Here is a 20,211-nt window from a genome sequence, read left to right as displayed (position 1 = left end):
CGCCCACCAAACTTCCTTCCCAAAAGCGTGGACAATTTCCCCTTCAAACCAACATAACGACCACATTATTTGCAATCAGTGTTGACAAAGTTAAAATATTATACGTATGTAGATTAGCCACTTTACCATGGGTAGTGCACCGTATCAATACCTCTCGTCACTAACCCCTGGTATGGATGAACTGAAAACCAACGCTGCTTGGCTCACTTACAGTGATCGCTCTGTGCGCACTCTTCTTAAAACCTTTCAGGCCTGTGTGCTTCATTTTTGAAAGGGCACCAAGGCATTTTCTCTTTGGTAAAGGGCACTCTATGAGGAAATTGTGAATTTCTACTGGAGCATTTCAAGGGCACCAAGGCAATGACCAGGGGACATGGAGGCAATCGCCTTTGTTGCCTCCGTGAAGAATCAGGGCCCAATTTCATGGCTTTGCTTACCGTAAGCACGGAATCGGCGCTTACGGAAGCAGGAAATTCTGTGCTTACGGCAAGCATATTTCACGGGTTAGCGGCGAATTTTGACTTCTACGCGTGCGTACTCCACGTTACTAGGCATTCTACGCTTACAAGGCTAGCACAGAAATTCGGCACTTGCACGTAAGCGGGGAATCGTGATCGTAAGTGCAGAATTCGGCGGTAAGCAGAGCCATGAAATTGGGCCCAGGCCTGACCTTTCAATGCTTGTAGGATGCTCTTCGGGACCGTATACATGTAGCATGCCCCGTGTTCAAATGAATCGCGTTATTGCATGGTAACCCTAAACTGCATGTACAGTAAGACCTATCTCTTTCAAGATCAAAAAAGAAAAAATGAGAGGGGACCAATTGTAACAGATTTGATGGGTCTCTTAACAGCATGCTCTGCGTAGTCTGTACCACAGAATAGATCAACCACAGGACTAGTTAACATATTCAAATATTTATAGATATTTCAAAGCCGCACTTCCAGGGGTTAGGATCGAGCAAGGCAGTCTGGGAAAGAACACAAAATGGCGCACAAGCTTATAAACAACTGTAAGGTTGAACTGACATAAACAAACTTTCTCAGATTTTGTTAACCTCAGTTATCCTAGCATAAATTTTATAAACATCCTTGAAAAAAACACAGAGATTCATTGGGAACTTCCGTGTGCTATAATCAAATATACACTGATATGTGTAGGCGTACTTGAAGAACGTTGGTTTCTCTTAACAAGACATGAAACCACAATAAGAGGAAATGACTAATTATTAATTTGCTTTCTTCCTCTAAGATCAATTTTGTATTCCACATTGAACTACTGTTTCGCATTGAGTTTCATACATCATGAATTTAGTACAACGTATGCAGAATATAAAATTGTACAGTTTTTAGATTGTACAATGTATGCATAATGTAGTACAATGCCCAATGTGTAGAATGTAGAGATGCCACATTCAGAGACCACCTAGGCGTGAGATTTATCAAAACCAGGGGTCGAAATTCAGTGTATTTTCATGGTAGTCAGCAGGGCTAGTTACCAAGAATTTATAGTAGCCCTGATGAGATTTTGGTAGCCCAAAAGACACATTATGTCTCGTGTCACGGCTCAAACTTTCTAATACACCATAGCACAGCTCTTTATTGTTTGTGATGATGATTTTTGCATTATTTTTCCACTAGCCCGTCGGGCTATCAAACTCGAAAAATGTGTAGCCCGGCTGTAAATCTGGTAGACCCGGGCTAGCGGGCTAGTGGTAGTTTCGACCCCTGAAAACTCACAACCAACAAGTACGGGTTTACATTCGAGCAAGCTTACACTGTAATTAGGGTAGGGTGTCCAACTTTGCTTTAGTGTAAGTTAAAAAACTGAGTGTCCTAATTTTCCACTCACATTACATTTACACTGAAGTAAATGAAAGCTATGTACTTGTAACAGGGTGTCCACAAGACACCCAGACACCGCCATAGCTAACACTATGGCTTATTGAATGATAGCAAAAATGAAAGTAGGAGATAAAAATATAAGTGATGATTCCTTGAATCAAAGTGATGGTTCCTTTGACAAATTTAAAACAAGTTGTAGAGTTTTATTGACATTTTGTTGGGTTTTACTGGATTACCACAACAGGACATCTTCACCAATCCATGCAGAAACATACCTCAAATTTAAAATCAGTGGTTTCATTTTTGGGCGGTTTCCGCCCGATGGTTATCGGCCGAGGAAGCCTCGGCTTTGGAAGTCTCGGTCTACTAGGAGTTTTCACTGGAGTTTCCACTGGAGTTTCCACTGGAGTTTCTTCGATAACTTCAGGCGGTGGTGATGGATCACGTAGGATACTAGAAGTTTTCACTGGAGTTTCTTCGATAACTTCAGGCGGTGGTGATGGATCGTCTTCGGCTCCTTCATCCACGAGTGACGTCTCAGGTTTCTCTTCCTGATTCGACATTATCCAACAACGGAAAATCTTATCCGGTAAAGTGGAAACGTCCAGACAAACCTTGAGTATTACTAACTTTTTCCAACTTTGGATACTCTTATCCAGGAAAAGCAAACTTACAGAGTACAGACAAACGTTGAGTTACTAACTTATTACAACTTTGGAGAATCTTTTCCAGGAAAGGCGAACTAACAGACAAGCGTCGAGTTTTACTAACTTTTTCTAACTTTGGAGAACCTTTTCCAGGAAAAGCGAATGTACAGACAAATGCCAAGTGTTCACTTTAGCAACTGTTTAATTGTCCTGTTAATCCAGCGTAACTCTGCTTTATTCCACAAAATCTTACGGCGACAGCGAAGACACTACAATACTTAAGGTGTAGACTGTGAGACGTCTGACCGGCAAATCACAAGACTCAACACACCCACAATGTAGTATCTATAGACTGACTAAAAAAAGTGAGGGTTCACCAGTAGACCCTTATGAGGAGCGTTACCATGAAGCGGTGGAAATCGCCAATTAGGAGTCTTCGTGATTAGATAAAAATACACTCCACTGAACTTTCTTTTACAAGTGCATGAATTAGGGACCATTCACAATCATCAACATTTTCACAGTCAAAATACATTTTGTTTTGAACACTTTTAGTTTTAGGGGTGAGGGGGTATTGAACAAGTTTACGGTTTGTACGCTTGTGATTTTGTGAACGACCCCTAACCAGCCCCTAACACTGTACACTACAAAAAAAGATTACTACCTTGTTAATGATTACATATCTTTTACATAGAGTAGATAAAGCATGGTGGTTGTTTGTATGGGGGGATGGGAAATTAATGCACACAGATAGATATGCCCCGCCCACTTTAATCCCCTATGATTTCTTTTAATACACATGAGGTTTTAATATTCAAATGAAAAGCAGAAGATTGCTGGACTTGTCCAGTCCTGAGTTAAAACACCCAAAAGTTAAAATTACTGCCCTCTGGCTAGACAAATCAGACAGAATTCAAAGGCACTGGACACTATTGGTAACTACTCAAAATATTTATTTTAGCATAAAAATTACTTGGTTAAGAGCAGCAGAGAGCTGCTGAAAGTATAAAACAAACTTGTGAGAAACGGCTCCCTCTGAAGTAACGTTGTTTTTTAGCAAGAAGTAATTCTTACTTAAATATTCAAACTTGATGAAAGCATTCAGGCCTGAAGGGTCGGACATCTGCAAGCAAACACATTTATGTAGCAAGGGTGTTTTTTCTTTTGTTATTTTCTTGCAACTTCTCTGACCAATTGAGCCCAAATTTTCACAGATAATTGTATGCATACAAAGTTGGGATGCAACAGGTGAGAATACTGGTCTTCGACAATTACCAAAGGTGTCCAGTGCTTTAAGAGCAAACCAAGTCCGCATTTTCCAGACAGTTTAAAAGACACACCAGACTGATTTCCTCTCCAGAGATTTAAACAACTTCCTCTTATCTTGAGGGAAAAAACACAGAATTAGAAACTTCAGGATATAAAACATTACTAATATTGATTGACATTTATGTAAATATTGTGGGTGTGGCTTGAGTTATCTATCAGCGTCTTGGAGTCTTCCTTGGGTCAAGGTTCAATCAACATTGCATAGCAACCACAGTTGGGGTGACTCAGTGTCAGATACAGTGGAAAGCATGGATTATGAGGATATAAAGATCAATATGATTTATGGATCTACTACTAAAAAATCCTGTTTATTATGACCCTTGACCTACATTAAATCATGCATTACATGTATTTCATGTACAGACCAGTTTAAAAATGTATAAAAAATATCAAAATAAGTTGCTCAGCTCCTAAACACCCTGTTCAAGAAGGTGCTCTCTACTCCCAAATATAGCACTTTCATTCGTAAACAAATGTTAAGAAGCATTATTTTCTATCAAAACCCATTGACAATGCTGATCACTACACTCCATTTTAGTTCCCTTGTTCAGCGTCATGGGCATGGGCAAGTGTGCAGGAGAGAGTTCCATCAGCGCAATTAAATGTTCATATATATGTAAAGATTCAAGTATAGCGATTTCCTCTGAGAGGAATATAAAAGTCCAAAAAGGAAAGGGAAATAAAGTCCATAGTCCATTAAAAAGGTCAAATAAACTTCTTTATGCGGAAATCTTTCCTTTCTTTTGTTTTTACTATAAATTATTTGATACAAAAATACTCAACCCTTTAGCTGCTTAGTGTTTTGTTATGTAGCTGTCATTACTTTTTGTTGTAGAGAACCACTATTCATGAACAAACTGTGTCTTACCAGATTATTAACTGTAAGTTGTAACCTTATAATTAATTTAAGTTTAAAAATGGTTAATCATATCATGTTCCTTTCAATCTGTTGTCTATCAGTCGTATTGTCAATGTACTCACGCCCGGTTCATACTTGCTGCGAATGCGTATGCGAAGCGAATTTGACGTGAACTTGACGTCACACCCTCTTTTCGCAGCGATTATTCACAAGGGAGTAGAGCAGAGTTCAACTGCTGCGAAATGTTCGTTGCTAATTTGTGACATCAAGATTCGCTTCGCATTCGCATTCGCAGGAAATATGAACTGGGCTTTAGGTCTGTCCTTCTCTTGGATGACACCCCCATTCCTACAGTACATGTATTCAATATTGGACTCGACATAAAACATGTGTAAAATGTTTACTATTATTATTATTATTATTTTTGTAATTGTATATTATTATTAACATTTTGTTGTATGAAAGGAAATAAAACAAACAAACTAACAAACAAACAACCAAACAGACTTAACTGTATTCCTGTAGTTTATGTGTGATTTAACTGTAATTTAACTGTAATTTAACTGTAATTTAAGTTTATAAAAAGTTAACATTGTCGACTGTCGTCGATCGTTCAATCGAATCAATCATAGATTGTCAATAAATGTCATTTTTGTCAGTCAGCTGTTCTTACGCAGTCAGATCGACACAGCAGTGGGAAGGTAGTCTCACTCTCATCTCAGTCTCAGAAGTCTGTCACTCAATTTGAATTTGATGCTAATAAAACAACAACTAGATGTCAAATTTCAAAACATGAAGCTTTCATCAACATAAAATATCTCTAAACTCATAAGAGTAATATGAAATGGGCACACATCCTGCAAATTAAAGACCGGAACTGGTATTGTCCGGATATTGGGCAGTTACTCTAATTAAAATGTCATTTTGCTCTGTGTGTGTGGTGAAATGGCCGTGGCATGGATCAATTTTATCAGCACGCCCAGTCTCCATCCAAAAAACTCACCCATAACTCCTCTCCCCAATTCATTTTTGTGACGGTCCAAGCTGCAGCTAATATTTCCCGTTCTTGTAACTAACAACAGAATAATAGGCGTTACATCGGTGTCCTAAAAATCAGTCTTTTTCCCGGCAGAAAAAAATGTCAACATTAGATTTCCAGTTTCTCTTCGAGCATCTTTTCCGCTGGTTGGTATTATTTTACACTCCCATCCGATTTCGTGTGTGTGGTGGAGCTCATTGGTACTCTGAAAACAAAATGAACACAAAAGCCGGCTACAGTTACCAGCGAAGAATGACTCTAGGCGTATCGTTCCCACATTTAATTTTGTGATTGCGTTTTAATTATGATACAGACACCTGGAAACAAGTGTGAGTTTTCAATTTAATTCATCATCAATGAATGGGCGTGGGATGAAAAGCGAATCATGCGTTTGGAATTTCTGATTTTATTTTCGATAAAAAATGACTTTGAAGGTTTATCCTGGTTGTGAAATATGTAAACGGAAACCTTTCAATATTTCACCAATAGCTAGTTCTGGAGTATATTTCAACTCTAAGTCATGGCCAATGACTCAAAGTTGTCAGTGACAGTGTTACAATTGAAGATTGTATCAAAAAAGGGTGACTGAGTTTATAAATGATGGGTCATTTTGGGTCAAGGTTTTTTCTTTTAAATGCATGGTTTTTGCCTATTAGAGATTTTAATGGAGCTGGTTGTACAAATCATAATGATTCAAATGATTATGTTATTTGACATGTTTTTAGCCAAAATTGCCATTCCCACCCGCCGTCATCATTTAAGTCCCCCCCCCCACCCCGCCCATCCCACCATTCACCCCTCTTGTTTATCTGTTGAAAAACTTGTTCTTTTGCTTTGGACAAAATTATCTTCTCCAGTGTAAGAATAATGTGAAGAGCGAAACCTTGCTTAAACTCTCAACTATTTTCCCACATAGGCCTCTTCGTGATTAGCACAAGCCCGTAATATGAAGGGGGGGAAAACCTCATCAGATGAAAGCCAAACAAAATGGGCTAACAGACAAGTCTTGCTTAGCGGGGAAGAGGTAGGCCTGTACCAGCCAAAATTCTGTAAAGTTTACCTTGATGAAACTGTTGACAACTAACTGAATGTTTGCTTAGCACTTGCTTTATAAAATCAGGCCCTAAAGGTGAGGCCGCGAGCAACCTCACCCCTCCAAAATTATTGCATCAACATCAATGGGTGCGTTCGTTTAGCTCCCCTGGGTCGACCCCGGTGTGTGGCGGGTTTGTTTTCTAAGACAAACGTGGGTAATTATCTGCACACATTCGTCCTGGGAAAAAAAACGCCACACACCGGGGTCGACCAGGAACGAACGCACCAAATGTGTGAAGATTACCGCGGGCCTGAAATGTTTGGTAAAACAAATTAATTTTGGGGGGAAAAGTGTTTTGGAGCTTCTTTAATTTTTTTCTGAAAAACCTGTTATGGTTTATGGTTCATTTTATTTATCAACTTATCACAAAGTGTCTTGAGCGTTTTGATATTGCGGAAATTGTTTTTGCCGTGCTGTTCTTGTAAAAGAAGCCCGAAGCTCCCTTCCCACAAACAGAAACGTAACTTGAGCATACCTAGACTTGATTCAAGTCACGTTCTCGTGTAAGAGGTTCCTAAGCATAATATACCCAAACCAACTTACTATAAAACAACACGTAGCATACATACGCGCTCGCCGTCAAAATGTGGTCCCGGTTTTGGAATGCAGAGCAATCACAAAACAGTAGTTTCCTGGGGATGGCACGGGATTGGGACTTGAGTCAAGTTTAGAGCATACCCCGCCGTAAACCCACCCACCCGCTTTTGAAGTTTTTGTTTCATCATGGAGGTAGGATCCATGGTTTCATTCGATGTTGGAGCCACAGACATAAAGGTTCTTTATGTCTGTACAGTGGTTGGATCCCCAGAAACAGCGCCCTCACTCACTCAACGACCGCCATGCGCGCCGTGCAATATAAAACCCTTGTTGTACAATATTTAATTATTTTTCAGTTGTCCCTTCCCATTCGCCCACTAATAACCCCATTAAGCAAACATTGAAAATTAATGCTTATCCCAAAAAACTCAAAATATTTGGAACTCTGAAAGCTTTTTACAGTCAGGGAACATTATCCCTTCAACTCCTCTGATCAATTTGATTCGGTGAGTCCGCATCCACATGCAGGTTGATCTCCCATCGTCTAAAAAAAAGGCTTACCCACAAATACCTATATGTGTGTACAATTTCCAAACGTTTTGTTTGTTTGGGGGAGGGGGGTTGTCCTTACACCCAGGCATGACTCTCAAGCTTATTAAAGTCAGTCGACAGGGCAAACGAAATGTTTACTATAACCATGGAGGAATAACACAAAAATTAGATAATGAGGCCGTCATTAGATAATGTTTCCTTTCTATGATTACTGGTGTGCTCCTTTATGGTTTTGTGTTGTTTTTCTCCCATTTCATGATAAGGTTTCATTTCTCATGTTGCGTAACCAAACCACCAGTCTGCTTTTTGATACAATAATAAAAGTCCATAACTAACGAGACACAGAAGGCCGCTCATGCTTTGTAATAAAAAGCGCTTGACAAAAATAAAACGGCCACCAGTGTCCCCGGGGTGTAGTCCCCCTCATTCGGTTTAACCATAGAGCAAGTACCTGCCGTCGATTTCACCAAACTCTTCCTAACTTAAGATTAATCTTAGGACTTAGGACGAGTCCCAACCCTACACTGTATCATGCAGACCTCGAGATTGGATTAATCCTAGCGTTTCGTGAAATCGGCTGGACCCAATGTTATTATTTCATAAAGCTGTTTCGCAGAAAAATTCTGCATAGCAAATTCATTTTTTGTTAAGACAATAGTGGGGTAGGCCTAGTAATACATTCCCATCGATGGTAAAGTAGGCCTAGCTGGTGCCAACCTATGTTTGGTCAGCAAGAGTTTTCCGTGTTAAGCAACCTGCAGCATGCTTTGTGGAATATTGGGCCCCCACCTGGGCTGAAGGTTTGCTGATGGGAAATTCTGTCCCCCGGAGATTTTTGTCCCCCAAAACGGCGAGTTGTGTACAATTTTCTTCTGATGGCGCCCTCTTTTAAATAATTCCTCTAGCCCATGTTAAAAATCCCACAATGGGGGGACAGAATATCCGGCGGACAATTAACTTCAATTGCTTTTGACACCTGTCCTGCAAAGTAGCTCTTTTCCCCTCCTGGCAGCCTTTTAAAAGTGCGCCCTCTGTTGATGTATGAAAAACGTTTCCGCCCCTTTCTCTTATGACGTAAATGCTCTATTTATATTGTCCACTCACAGTTCGGTTTATATGAATGGTCGAGCCGATCAAATACTAAAGACTGTTTCTATTGGCCAAACTAAGTATGACGCATAAATTTGCCGGGAAATTATCCCGTGCCATAAGAATCGCATGTGGTGTGATTTTTCGATGCGCATGCGACGTCGAAATCTCGCGGGTTTGCCGTGTTTGAACGGAGATTGATCTAGTTGTGTGCACGTTGGATACAGCCGACAAAATCTCGGAAGAAAACCACAATCCGTAAGTGAAAGTTTCTTGTCTAAAATATCAACTAATTTCAGAGAGTGTTTATTATATTCCTTGTTGATAAGAAGGGATGAATATTGGGCCCGATTAGTGTGTATTATGTGTTTTTATAGGATGTGAAATGTTGTATTTCGCAAGAGGTTCAAAATGACAATGTACATTGTATTTTTACACGCAGTACATGCAAACATGTACTTACATGCATCGCGGCTTACAATACATCCATGTACTCACTACATGTGACAGTCACAGTGCTAGTGTTGTGTGTGCTGCCCTGTTGGTGCAGTTCTGTCACTGCAGTGTCACTGTCACTGTGTGTGTGTGTGTGTTTGCCTATCTCAGCTTGTCACTATCATCAATGTTGTTTCCGAGGAACTAAAAAGGCCGTTGTAGTATCTGCACAGATTATTCTGTTGCATATTCTGTATGCAAAGTGCAAGAATAAGATCATCATCATGATTATCGAGAATAGCATAGCAAAATATCAATTCAAGAGAGGGCGCTCTTGAGGCCACATAAAGATATAGGTCATGCGTGCGCACGTCGTGCATGACAACATACGCAGCAGTATCAAATGCCCCATCTGCCTACCCATGATGCATTGCGGTTCTGAATTGTGATAAACATTGTCAGCTAGCAGAGCTAGATTTTTATGTTTTACTTAATTATAATTTATAAACTTAGAATTTTTAGTAAATCTAAATTTGAAAAGGCAACGGTATGAAGTGGCAAAGGTACGAAGTGTCCTGACACCGTTCAAAATAGAGCATATGTCGTGTTATTATTCAGCCACTTGCTTTTTAAAGCCTGCACAACATAACCATGTGTTATAACAAAACAAGGTTTTTTTTTTCTTTAAAAATTTAAGACTCATTTTACAAAACAAGCAAGTTTTTAGTATCACCAGTTTTTAATTACTTTTTTCTTAATAAAAATTACTGAAATGAAAACTAAAAAGAAATGGCTGTGAGTGTAATCTTCCTCTTTTTGAAATATGATAATAGAATAATAATAAGACTTGTAATGCGCACGTATCCACCCTGCAGGGTGTTCAAGGCGCAGAAAAACCAACAACAAACACAAACAAAACAAAACAAATAAACACAGACAAAACAAGATTAATCCCTGAAAAACTGTGACATAAGATAAGTTTAAAATAAAAGGACGATCATCAACCAAGTTTTTTTTGGTATTTGGACCTATTTATGATAAATAAATAAGAAACTACGGTCACTTTTCTTGTGCTTTGCAAAAAAAAAAAAAATAATCAATAATGGATCATACTGGCCTGAGAGCCTACAAAATGTTTACAGAAGGTCAGCCCGGCATTGTACTTTTTCCAAGGACCAAATTCTGACGAACAACGTTATTGTAAAAGATCTTGATACTGAACAGTTTTTAACTACATAGATAGGACTGGTGGTGAACAGATATTTGATCAGGGTAATTCCAGGCAAGATCTGAATTGTTCACAAATTTGTAAGTATTTGAACTGAAAGGTAATTTTCAGTGGAATGTTTTATTATTAAAAAATGCTTCTTGTTTGGAGTAATGAAAGAAAAGAGAAGACAGGTTTCAATAGATTCACAATAAAACTATCACTGCACATTTGTCAGACATTTTCCAAGCAACAACAACTCTCAGTCAGCGTTAGAATGAGAAAATTAAAGACCCTGCACTTGCTTACTTGACCTTTTACGATTGTTCGTTTTAATTATTCGACCTTGCCAGGGGGTAAGTTCTGTAGTTAGTTCAGTCATAGATTTGACCCCAGTTTGACCTCGTTCAGACGCATTAAATAATACAATGAGTACAATGCCATGTCTGGGACATATCTAGGTGTACATTTTTACTGTGGTGTGGAGACTGTTGAATACAAGACTAGTAACTGTAGTACTTAATTTTTTAATATTGTTTGATGAAAACCCTTGAAATCTTCAATGCTCTTGATGTGCAGTTACTGAGCTTAAATTTTGACTCCACAAAATGGCCTACCGTGTTCGTTCACAAAGGAAAACCACACAATTTTGAGGCATGTTTGTGTTGATTGTTATAGATTTCTAGTATTGTGTTGCTGTGTGTTTTTGGTGTTTTTAAAGTCTGAATGAGTTAAATGAATAAATAAATAGACCAACTCGCCCGATCCAAGACACTGTGTCCCTTTAAAGCCAGTGGACAATTTCGGTAAACAGTATTGTCCAAGGCCCACACTTCGTGTACCACAACTTATATAAAATAACAAACCTGTGAAAATTTAGGCTCAATCGGTCATCAGAGTCGGGAGAAAATAACGGGAAAACCCACCCTTGTTTCCACACGTATCGCCGTGTCATGACATGTGTTTACTATAAATCCGTAATTCTCGATGTCGAGAATTGATAATTGTTTTAATGTTTTCTCAAAAAGTAAAGCATTTCATGGAAATAATATTTCAAGAGAAGTCTTTTACCATTATGCTCTTAATTTTTAAATTTTTCTTGTGTATAAATTTTCTCCTCTGTTTTTAAAAATTTTTATATAAAAATGTAAATCTGTCTTTTAATTCAGTCTCTGGACTGCGACAAGCAGATGTTTTTTACAATAAACCAGTAATAATAATAATAATAATTACCTTCTGTAAACCCTGTAAGTTTTTTGTAAATTTGTGAATCTTTTTTTTTCCTGTTCCGAAAGTGTATAATGGCTTTAAAGGCGGGAACTGGGCCCCCTGCTGCCTGTTGTCCTGTCAAGTTGGCATGGGGTAGCCTGGCAGGACAGTGTACGTGTGCTGTGTCACGTAGGATAGCCATGGTAAGCAGTCATGGTCGGTACCCATGGTCGGCTGGTTCAGTACAATGAACTGGGATCTCACTCGTCCTGTCTAGCAGTGAGTTCACGACCCTCCAGTGGGTTGACCTTTTCTATAAGGGTCATGTTGACATAATAGAATTTGCAGTCATGTACACAAACACTTTGATCTGGTCTTAGCAACAGACAAAATATAATCAACATTGTTTTGTCATTGTGTTAAATGCCCTCACAAATATTTATGGCACAAGTTAACCTTTGTTTATCTGTCATGTCTGACAGTTTTATTTTGTAAACAATCAAATAAAACAATTGATTCTTTGTTCAGTTTTAAAAGATAACCAGGATTAATATTCCAAAGTTATGTTTTTTGTTTCGACACTTGTTTATATTCTGGAGTGTGAGCTGAATTGAACATATTTTTTTTTGAAGAGGGGAGTAAGCTCCAAGATGGATTGAATTTCAATGGGACGAAGTCAACGCACGAGAAAAAAACTCACCCCAAATCTTGCAGTCTGAGAAAGGGTATACCAGACCACAAGAATTTATAAAGCCTAGCGATTGCAAATGTGATACAAAATTTGATGTCAGTTGACTTCTAAGCTCAACTCCTGCGGAAACATTCACTGGGATAATGGCCATGTGATGTCAAAACTTGTATCACTTTTGCATTCGCAGGAAGTACGAATCTGGTTAGGCTCGAATCAGCAGAGCATTTCTCTTCAATAGCCTACTCGAAAAAAAAAATAACAAAAAGGACAAGCATGATAGAGTGCTGTTACACAGAGTACCACAGCGCTTTACAAGAAACGGTACCATATGAAAATAAATAAAGGTACTAATAATGGGAACACAGTTGGTCCATAGCAATCAATCATTGAACAGGAAGGTTTTGCTTTTGCTTAAAGCCATTGGACCCATTCAGAACAGAAAAGAAATAAAAGTTCACAGATAACTTACAGGGTTTACAGAAGGTAATGGTGAAAGACTTCTCTTGAAATACTATCCATGAAATGCTTTACTTTTTGAGAAAACATTAAAACAATATCAATTCTCGATATCGATTTTATAAATTTTTAGAGGTTTGTTATTTTATATAAGTTGTGATACACAAAGTGTGGGCTTAGACAATCTGTTTACCGAAAGTGTCCAATAGCTTTAATGTTGCTATTCTCATTTCTTTAAAGGCAGTGGACACTATTGGTAATTACTCAAAATAATTATTATCATAAAACCTTTCTTGGTAACTAATAATAGGGAGAGGTTGATAGTATAAAACCTTGTGAGAAACGGCTCCCTCTGAAGTGATGTAGTTTTAGAGAAAGAAGTAATTTTCCACGAATTTGATTTTGAGACCTCAAGTTTAGAACATGAGGTCTCGAAATCAAGCATCTGAAAGTACACAACTTCGTGTGACAAGGGTGTTTTTTTCTTTCATAGTTACCTCGCAACTCCGACGACCAATCAAGCTAAAATTTTCACAGGTTTGTTATTTTATGTACATGTTGAGATACACCAAGTGAGAAGACTGGATTTTGACAATTACCAATAGTGTCCACTGCCTTTAAAGCCATTGGACACTTTCGGAACAGAAAAGAAATAAAAGTTCACTGATAACTTACAGGGTTTACAGAAGGTAATGGTGAAAGACTTCTCTTGAAATACTATCCATGAAATGCTTTACTTTTTGAGAAAATATTAAAACAATATCAATTCTCGATATCGAGATTTACGGATTTATTTTAAACACATGTCATGACACGGCGAAACGTGTGGTAATAATAAGGATGGGTTTTCCCGTTATTTTCTCCCCCACTCCGATGACTGATTGATCCTAAATTTTTAGAGGTTTGTTATTTTATATAAGTTGTGATACACAAAGTGTGGGCCTTGGACAATCTGTTTACCGAAAGTGTCCAATAGCTTTAATGTTGCTATTCTCATTTCCTTAAAGGCAGTGGACACTATTGGTAATTACTCAAAATAATTATTAGCATAAAACCTTACTTTGTGACAAGTAATGGGGAGAGGTTGATAGTATAAAACATTGTGAGAAACGGCTCCCTGTGAAGTGACATAGTTTTCGAGAAAGAAGTAATTTTCCACTAATTTGATTTTGAGACCTCAAGTTTAGAATTTGAGGTCTCGAAATCAACCATCTAAACGCACACAACTTCGTGTGACAAGGGCGATTTTTCTTTCATTATTATCTCGCAACTTCGATGACCGATTGAGCTCAAATTTGAGCTGTTATTTTATGCATACATTGAGATACACCAAGTGAGAAGACTGGTCTTTGACAATTACCAATAGTGTCCATTGTCTTTAAAACAAAAAACTTGGCTGGGGTAAATCAAGTTAAGCCATTAACAATCTTTTTGCTTATATAATAGCTCCTTTGGTTGGTTTTTACAGTTGGCAACAGCTATACATTTTTCTTGTTATTGCAATTTGCCATGCTATCAGACAGTACATGTAATTTAGGCTTACTTTCTGGTAGTTCCGGGATGTGCCTTGTTTGTCAAGGCTGCAAAAAGTAAACAGATGAGCATAACAAGGGACACCTTTGTTGTATTGTCTGGTTCTAAATAGGTCTAGGGTACCAGACTGTTTACTGATGGGTTTAAAAGCAATGTAATGTTACATAACAGCAGCCATTAAGCTATTGGTGTGGAATCTATAGCAGGCTGGCAACAACAGAGGTTTGGGGGCAAAGAGTAGAGAGGGGATAACCATAGAGAAAGGGGATAACCAATAATAATAGCCAACAGCATTATATAGGGTGCTCTCCAGGTTTTTTTCACACTGGGGGTTATCTGGACCCAGAATTTGTTGTATGTTTGGCTAACGCTCGCTGATTTGAAACAAGGTCTTCTTCAGAATTTTTTCAACTTGGTGTTTATCTTGGTTTTCAAGGCCCTACAATAATGGGGGGGATAATTAGTTTCTCTCTTGATGTTTTTTTGTGGGGGAAAAAATAAATATAAAATAATTTGTTGAAATTTTGTGCTTATCAGCGAAAGGGGTATCAGCATGAAGATTAGAGAAACATTGGTTAGCCGGCCTGTGAAACACTGGTAATGGGGCGCCCTGTCAGGAAAAATATAAGTTTATATTTTGACTTTGCAAAGGGGCACCATAGCGATAAGCATAGGGCACCAGGGCAATTGCTCTGGGTGCCGTGGGTTATTTTGAGGCCTGGATTTGGAATCCAGGGGCAGAGGGAACGAACAGGGAGGGGACTAGGGCAAGGGGGTTTGATGATAGGCACAGAGACCTTATTGATTTTACAATGTACCGTATGTACATGATCCTCAAATTATAACAACCAGCATCTTTGTAATTCAATAAAACAAAATGACGGTCGTTTTAGAAATGTTGATTGACTAGGGTCGTTTGGAAGTGGGTTATTTTGAAATAAACTCATGAAACAGCAATACCCTAACGGTATGGATGGTCTTTTTGTTTTATGGGTGACATATTGCGACTAGTTTGTTTGCAAATTTCCCATCCTTCTATCCATTTTTTTTCTTTCCGGATAACCATAGAACAAGAGGAAATCAGACGGCTGAGGCCATTTAAATTCTAGCCCTTAGGCCTGCCTAGTTGTATGGGTTTTTAATGAGCATCAATTGCTGCATAAATTATGTGAACTTTCACATTGTAAATTAAAGGGTGTCGGTACCTTTTGTAGTTCAAGTAATCAGCCATGACATTAATCCCTACTCACTGTGAATGAAGATATATGTAATATAATTTACCTGTAGAAGTTTCAGCTTCATTAGTCCTCAAGGTTTTTGAGAAGAAAGAAAGTGACAATCACAGCGCAATGTTTTCGGGAGAGTCGCGTAAATCCGTTGACTTGTAACAAATTTGACTTGTAACAAATTTCCGTCTCACTGAGACAAAAATTATTTTTGTGGCATTGTTTTACCCATTTAAAAAAAAAACTACAGCACCACAGCAAGTAATACACTGTAAAAGTATTTGTTAAGGGAAGCCTTCTACCATCATTATCTTTAAACTGTGTAAGTTTAATGTAAAGTTTTGGACGTTAGTGTAATGTATCAAACGACAAAGTACCCAAACCCTTTAATGACAGTAGCATTGGTACGTTAATATACAATGTCATCGGCGATGACTTTCTACAACGTCGCTAGTACTACTATAGTACAAAATCCTTGTTCATCGGTGTCCCTGGCCTGTGTGGATACAGCTGCTGGTGTATGGCCACCACTGGTAGTCCGTAATGATATAAACCGCGAACGGCGAATCGGTCAAGACCATCGAGGAGCGGACAATCTTCTCTGGAGATTAGACATGTTGTTATCACCGTTGAGGAATTCATTTCCTAAAGGAGTTTTTATTATCGGAGGTCACTGGGTAGATTAGGAAACTGAATGTAATTTATGTGAGTGAGTGTACCATATATTAAAAATAGTAATAATAATACGAGGCATTTCAGTTGGGCCCTGTTTTAAATCAAATGAGCCTATTTATTGCTTATACTAATTTTTTGTAATTAAATCTGTGTTTTTAAAATGTAATTTTGTTTTTGTTTTTCTATAAGTATCAAATTTGAATCTTTTTAGTGCACACAGGGAAAACAATTTTCACTTTTTACTTGTAATCTGTGATGAAATAAATAAATTGAATTGAATGTATTCTGCTGTACAAGAAATATATATGAACAATTCTACACAAGTCAGGGCTGACACTTCATGGGGCACCGAAGGTGATTGCCTCCATGCCCTTGAAATGCTCAATGTAGAAATTTACATTTTCCTCATAGGGTGCCCTTTACCAAGGAGAAAATGCCTTGGTGCCCCAAGTATCTTTTCAAAAACAAAGCATGCAGGGCTGCCTTGTAAGGTTACAAAAAAATAAAAAATTATAGCAGTATTTTGATGAGTTAATATTTGGGATTTTTTTCTCGTTTACAGATCTTCAGCTCAGAATGGAACATAGTTAACCTTCACTCAAGTCACTGCTGTCTCTCAGCACCAACGGATTCCATCTCAACAACTCCAGAACGCCTTCATCATCATCATCAGAAACTTCTTAATACAATTGTCTCAAGGCTCAGGTCTTAAACCCTACACCTTAACCATGTTGTCAGCACATAACAACTTCCACAGTAAGTACTTTTCAAATTCAGTTTTTGTTATTACAGTGGCTTGAGAGGAGTTTATTGTCGATTTCAGTTTGGTTATTACAGTGGCTTGACAGGAGTCTAGAAGCTACTCAGGCCTGTATGCTTCGCTTTTGAAAGGGCAAGGGCACCAAGGCATTTTCTCCTTGGTAGAGGGCACCTACCCGAAGAGGAAATTTCTATTGTAGCGTTTCAATGGCACCATGGCAATTACCAGGGGGCATGGAGGCAATCGCTTCCATAGCCTCCGTGAAGTATGATCAGGCCTGGCTACTAGAACTAAAGGTTTCTATAGGCGTCTAATTATGAACGCAGACTTTGTGGAAGCAGAATTCTGAATACTCCTTTAATTGGCAGCCATCTTTGTTAGTTTTACAGCAATCAGAAGATCCAAATTGTGATCAGCTGTTGTCCTGATGGCCTGGGCGACGTCTTGTAGTCTATCTCTCTCTCTCTTTCAAAAGAGATGAACTTGCTGAGACGTTGGACTGACGCTAATCCTCTGAACATTATGTCCTCCTCTCCGGAAAACCTGACCCCTCTCTCCCATAAATGTTCATTAGTTAAGAATATTTCTGGTCCAGTGAAAGTTCTGAGCATCAGCCCCTGTAGTCAGGGAGATATTTCTTAAAATTCAAGCATTTTGGTGACTATTAAACTACGATAACAAGACGTTTGGTTACAAACTCTTTGCATGTAACTTTATAATAAACGTCGTTTGTCTTTTAGACAGTTATTTTAAAAATCTTGAAAAGAAATAACGGAAATCATCTCATAACTAACGAGCCTGAGTCAAAGTAGCTTTCTCCCAAAGTAGCTTTTTCCCAAAGTGGTTACTAACTCCTAGTTACCTCACTGTTTATTTTGACATTTCTTCTCTGTAAGTGTTAGCAGTATAAAAAAAAAATTAAATTAAAGGAACACGTTGCCTTGGATCGGACGAGTTGGTCAAAACAAAAGCGTTTGTAACCGTTTTTTATAAAATGCATATGGTTGGAAAGATGTTTTAAAAGTAGAATACAATGATCCACACAAGTTTGCCTCGAAATTGCGTGATTTTCCTTCTACTGTGCGAACTAACATGGTCGGCCATTTATGGGAGTCAAAATTTTGACCCCCATAAATGGCCGACGTGTTAGTCGACGAGGTAAAAGGAAAACCACGCAATTTCGAGGCATGTTTGTGTGGATCATTGTATTCTACTTTTACAACATCTTTCTACCCATATGCATTTTATAAAAAACGGTTACAAACGCTTTTCAAAGACCAACTCGACCGATCCAAGGCAACGTGTTCCTTTAAGTTATGACGATTGTTACCATGGTGCTCAGAAACCCGGTGGTCATTATCCAAATTGTTGTATCCTAACCTGTCAATGCCTGAACATGAAAGATTTATTCCTATTCCCTGTTCAAGCTTCGTTGTCGTAATCGCCACCAGGTAGAATTAATCTGATCATTCACGGTCAGTTCCTTGGCTTTTTAATGAAAATCAAAACATGACAAATATTTACCGTTCAGAGGGCAGAAACAAGCTGCAATGTATTTGCTGCTGATACGTTTGGTTAGACACCTCAGTGTAATCCTAGTCTGACGACTCAAATTCCTCAGTAAAACAAAAATTAACTAAGCACAACAGAATTATGCTTACCACATGAAGGTTACCAGCTATACTACCACGTCACATTCACAACTTGTGACTGGTATCCTGCTCATTCCCTGCTAAGCAGAAAATCTTTCAGCAATATTTTCTGATTTTGGGCCCAGGTGTGTACATTACAGTAGAGACATAATACAGAATGAAATTATTTTTTGCTTGCACACTCTTAGTCTGTTTTGTGCTTTGAAGTTCTTTTTTTAGCAACATTGCTCAGGAAACTAAATTCTGTTCCCTCTTGAATTTTTGTTGAACTAACCTGCCGTTGCAAGTGACATGGTGAGAAAACCAAAACATTTTTTTCTGCCGGGATTCTGTGTATTACACTCTCTGCTTGTCTTACAAATTGCAACAAGTTCGTTTTGTACTTACACAATCATGTACATTGCTATAGTATATGTTTTGCCTTGCGTTACAAATGAGCATCCATGGAGCAGTGCTGTGTACATGGGTGCATCATGTTTGTCATAAACATTACATTAGAGAGCAGTTATTTTCGATGTGACATGTCTTCTTCCATCACTCAGACTTATGGGGAGAGCTTGGATTTAGTGATTTTGTAATTTGGCCTGGGATGTACATGGCCAGTGCATGGCCAGTGCACTGTGTGATGGCTGTCTCGTCGTGCACTTGGACATATTAAAATGTGTACATGCGTTATGTGCGTGTGTGTAGGATGCTCTTCACATGCTAATCACATGTCCATAATGTACAATAGGATCGTATGGAGGTGTTGGAATAATTTGATCATGGCGGGTGTCCTTATACCGTGTACATGCTCAGACGTTTTTGCTTCGTTTTTGAAAGGGCAAGGGCACCAAGGCATTTTTCTCCTTGGTAAAGGGCACCCTGTATGAGGAAATTGTAAATTTCTACTGGAACATTTCTAGGGCACCAAGGCAATGACCAGGGGCATGGAGGCAATCGCCTTCGTTGCCTCCATGAAGTATCACGCCTGCTAGCTTCGTTTTTGAAAGGGCAAGGGCACCGAGGCATTTTCTCCTGAGGAAATGGTAAATTTATACTGCAGCATGACGAGGGGGCATGGAGGCAATCGCCTTCATTGCCTTAGTGAAGTAATAATAATACTAGTAGTAATAATTTGGGGGGCTAATCATCCTTACTCGCAGCTAAGAGCTGAATTGCAAAGGACGCGGCTACAATGTGTTCGAGAAGCAGGCATACAAGGGCGCATTCAGCTGCCAGCCACATCAACCCATTATGACCACGGAGCACAGCCAAGATCGAAGGTGTTGGATTTTTTCCTGAGGGAGGAAAACCCGATAGTCTGGAAAACCCTCGTGGCACAGCAGAGAACCAACGCACAACTCAACTCACATGGCCCCGACCGGGAATCGAA

General features: G+C 38.7%; 2 protein-coding genes across 3 annotated transcripts in view; one reads left to right on the top strand and one right to left on the bottom strand.

The window, feature by feature from the left end:
• Positions 1–5,893, bottom strand: part of LOC139947985 (formin-binding protein 1-like) — a 43,835-nt gene extending 37,942 nt beyond the window's left edge. The window contains exon 1 of the mRNA XM_071945926.1: positions 5,683–5,893. Within this exon, the coding sequence (XP_071802027.1) occupies positions 5,683–5,706 (24 nt within the window). The 5' untranslated portion in view covers positions 5,707–5,893. The remainder of the gene's footprint in view (positions 1–5,682) is intronic.
• A 3,225-nt stretch (positions 5,894–9,118) lies between these two features.
• LOC139947983 (influenza virus NS1A-binding protein-like) overlaps positions 9,119–20,211 on the top strand; it is a 46,318-nt gene continuing 35,225 nt past the window's right edge. For both annotated transcript variants that reach the window (XM_071945923.1, XM_071945922.1), the window contains exons 1-2: positions 9,119–9,250; positions 16,987–17,180. In XM_071945923.1, coding sequence (XP_071802024.1) covers positions 17,153–17,180 — 28 coding nt within the window. In that variant the 5' untranslated portion in view covers positions 9,119–9,250; positions 16,987–17,152. The remainder of the gene's footprint in view (positions 9,251–16,986; positions 17,181–20,211) is intronic.

Source organism: Asterias amurensis, chromosome 15, assembly GCF_032118995.1.
Source record: "Asterias amurensis chromosome 15, ASM3211899v1".
Classification (NCBI taxonomy): Eukaryota; Metazoa; Echinodermata; class Asteroidea; order Forcipulatida; family Asteriidae; genus Asterias; species Asterias amurensis.
This window is presented reverse-complemented; position numbering and strand designations above follow the sequence as displayed.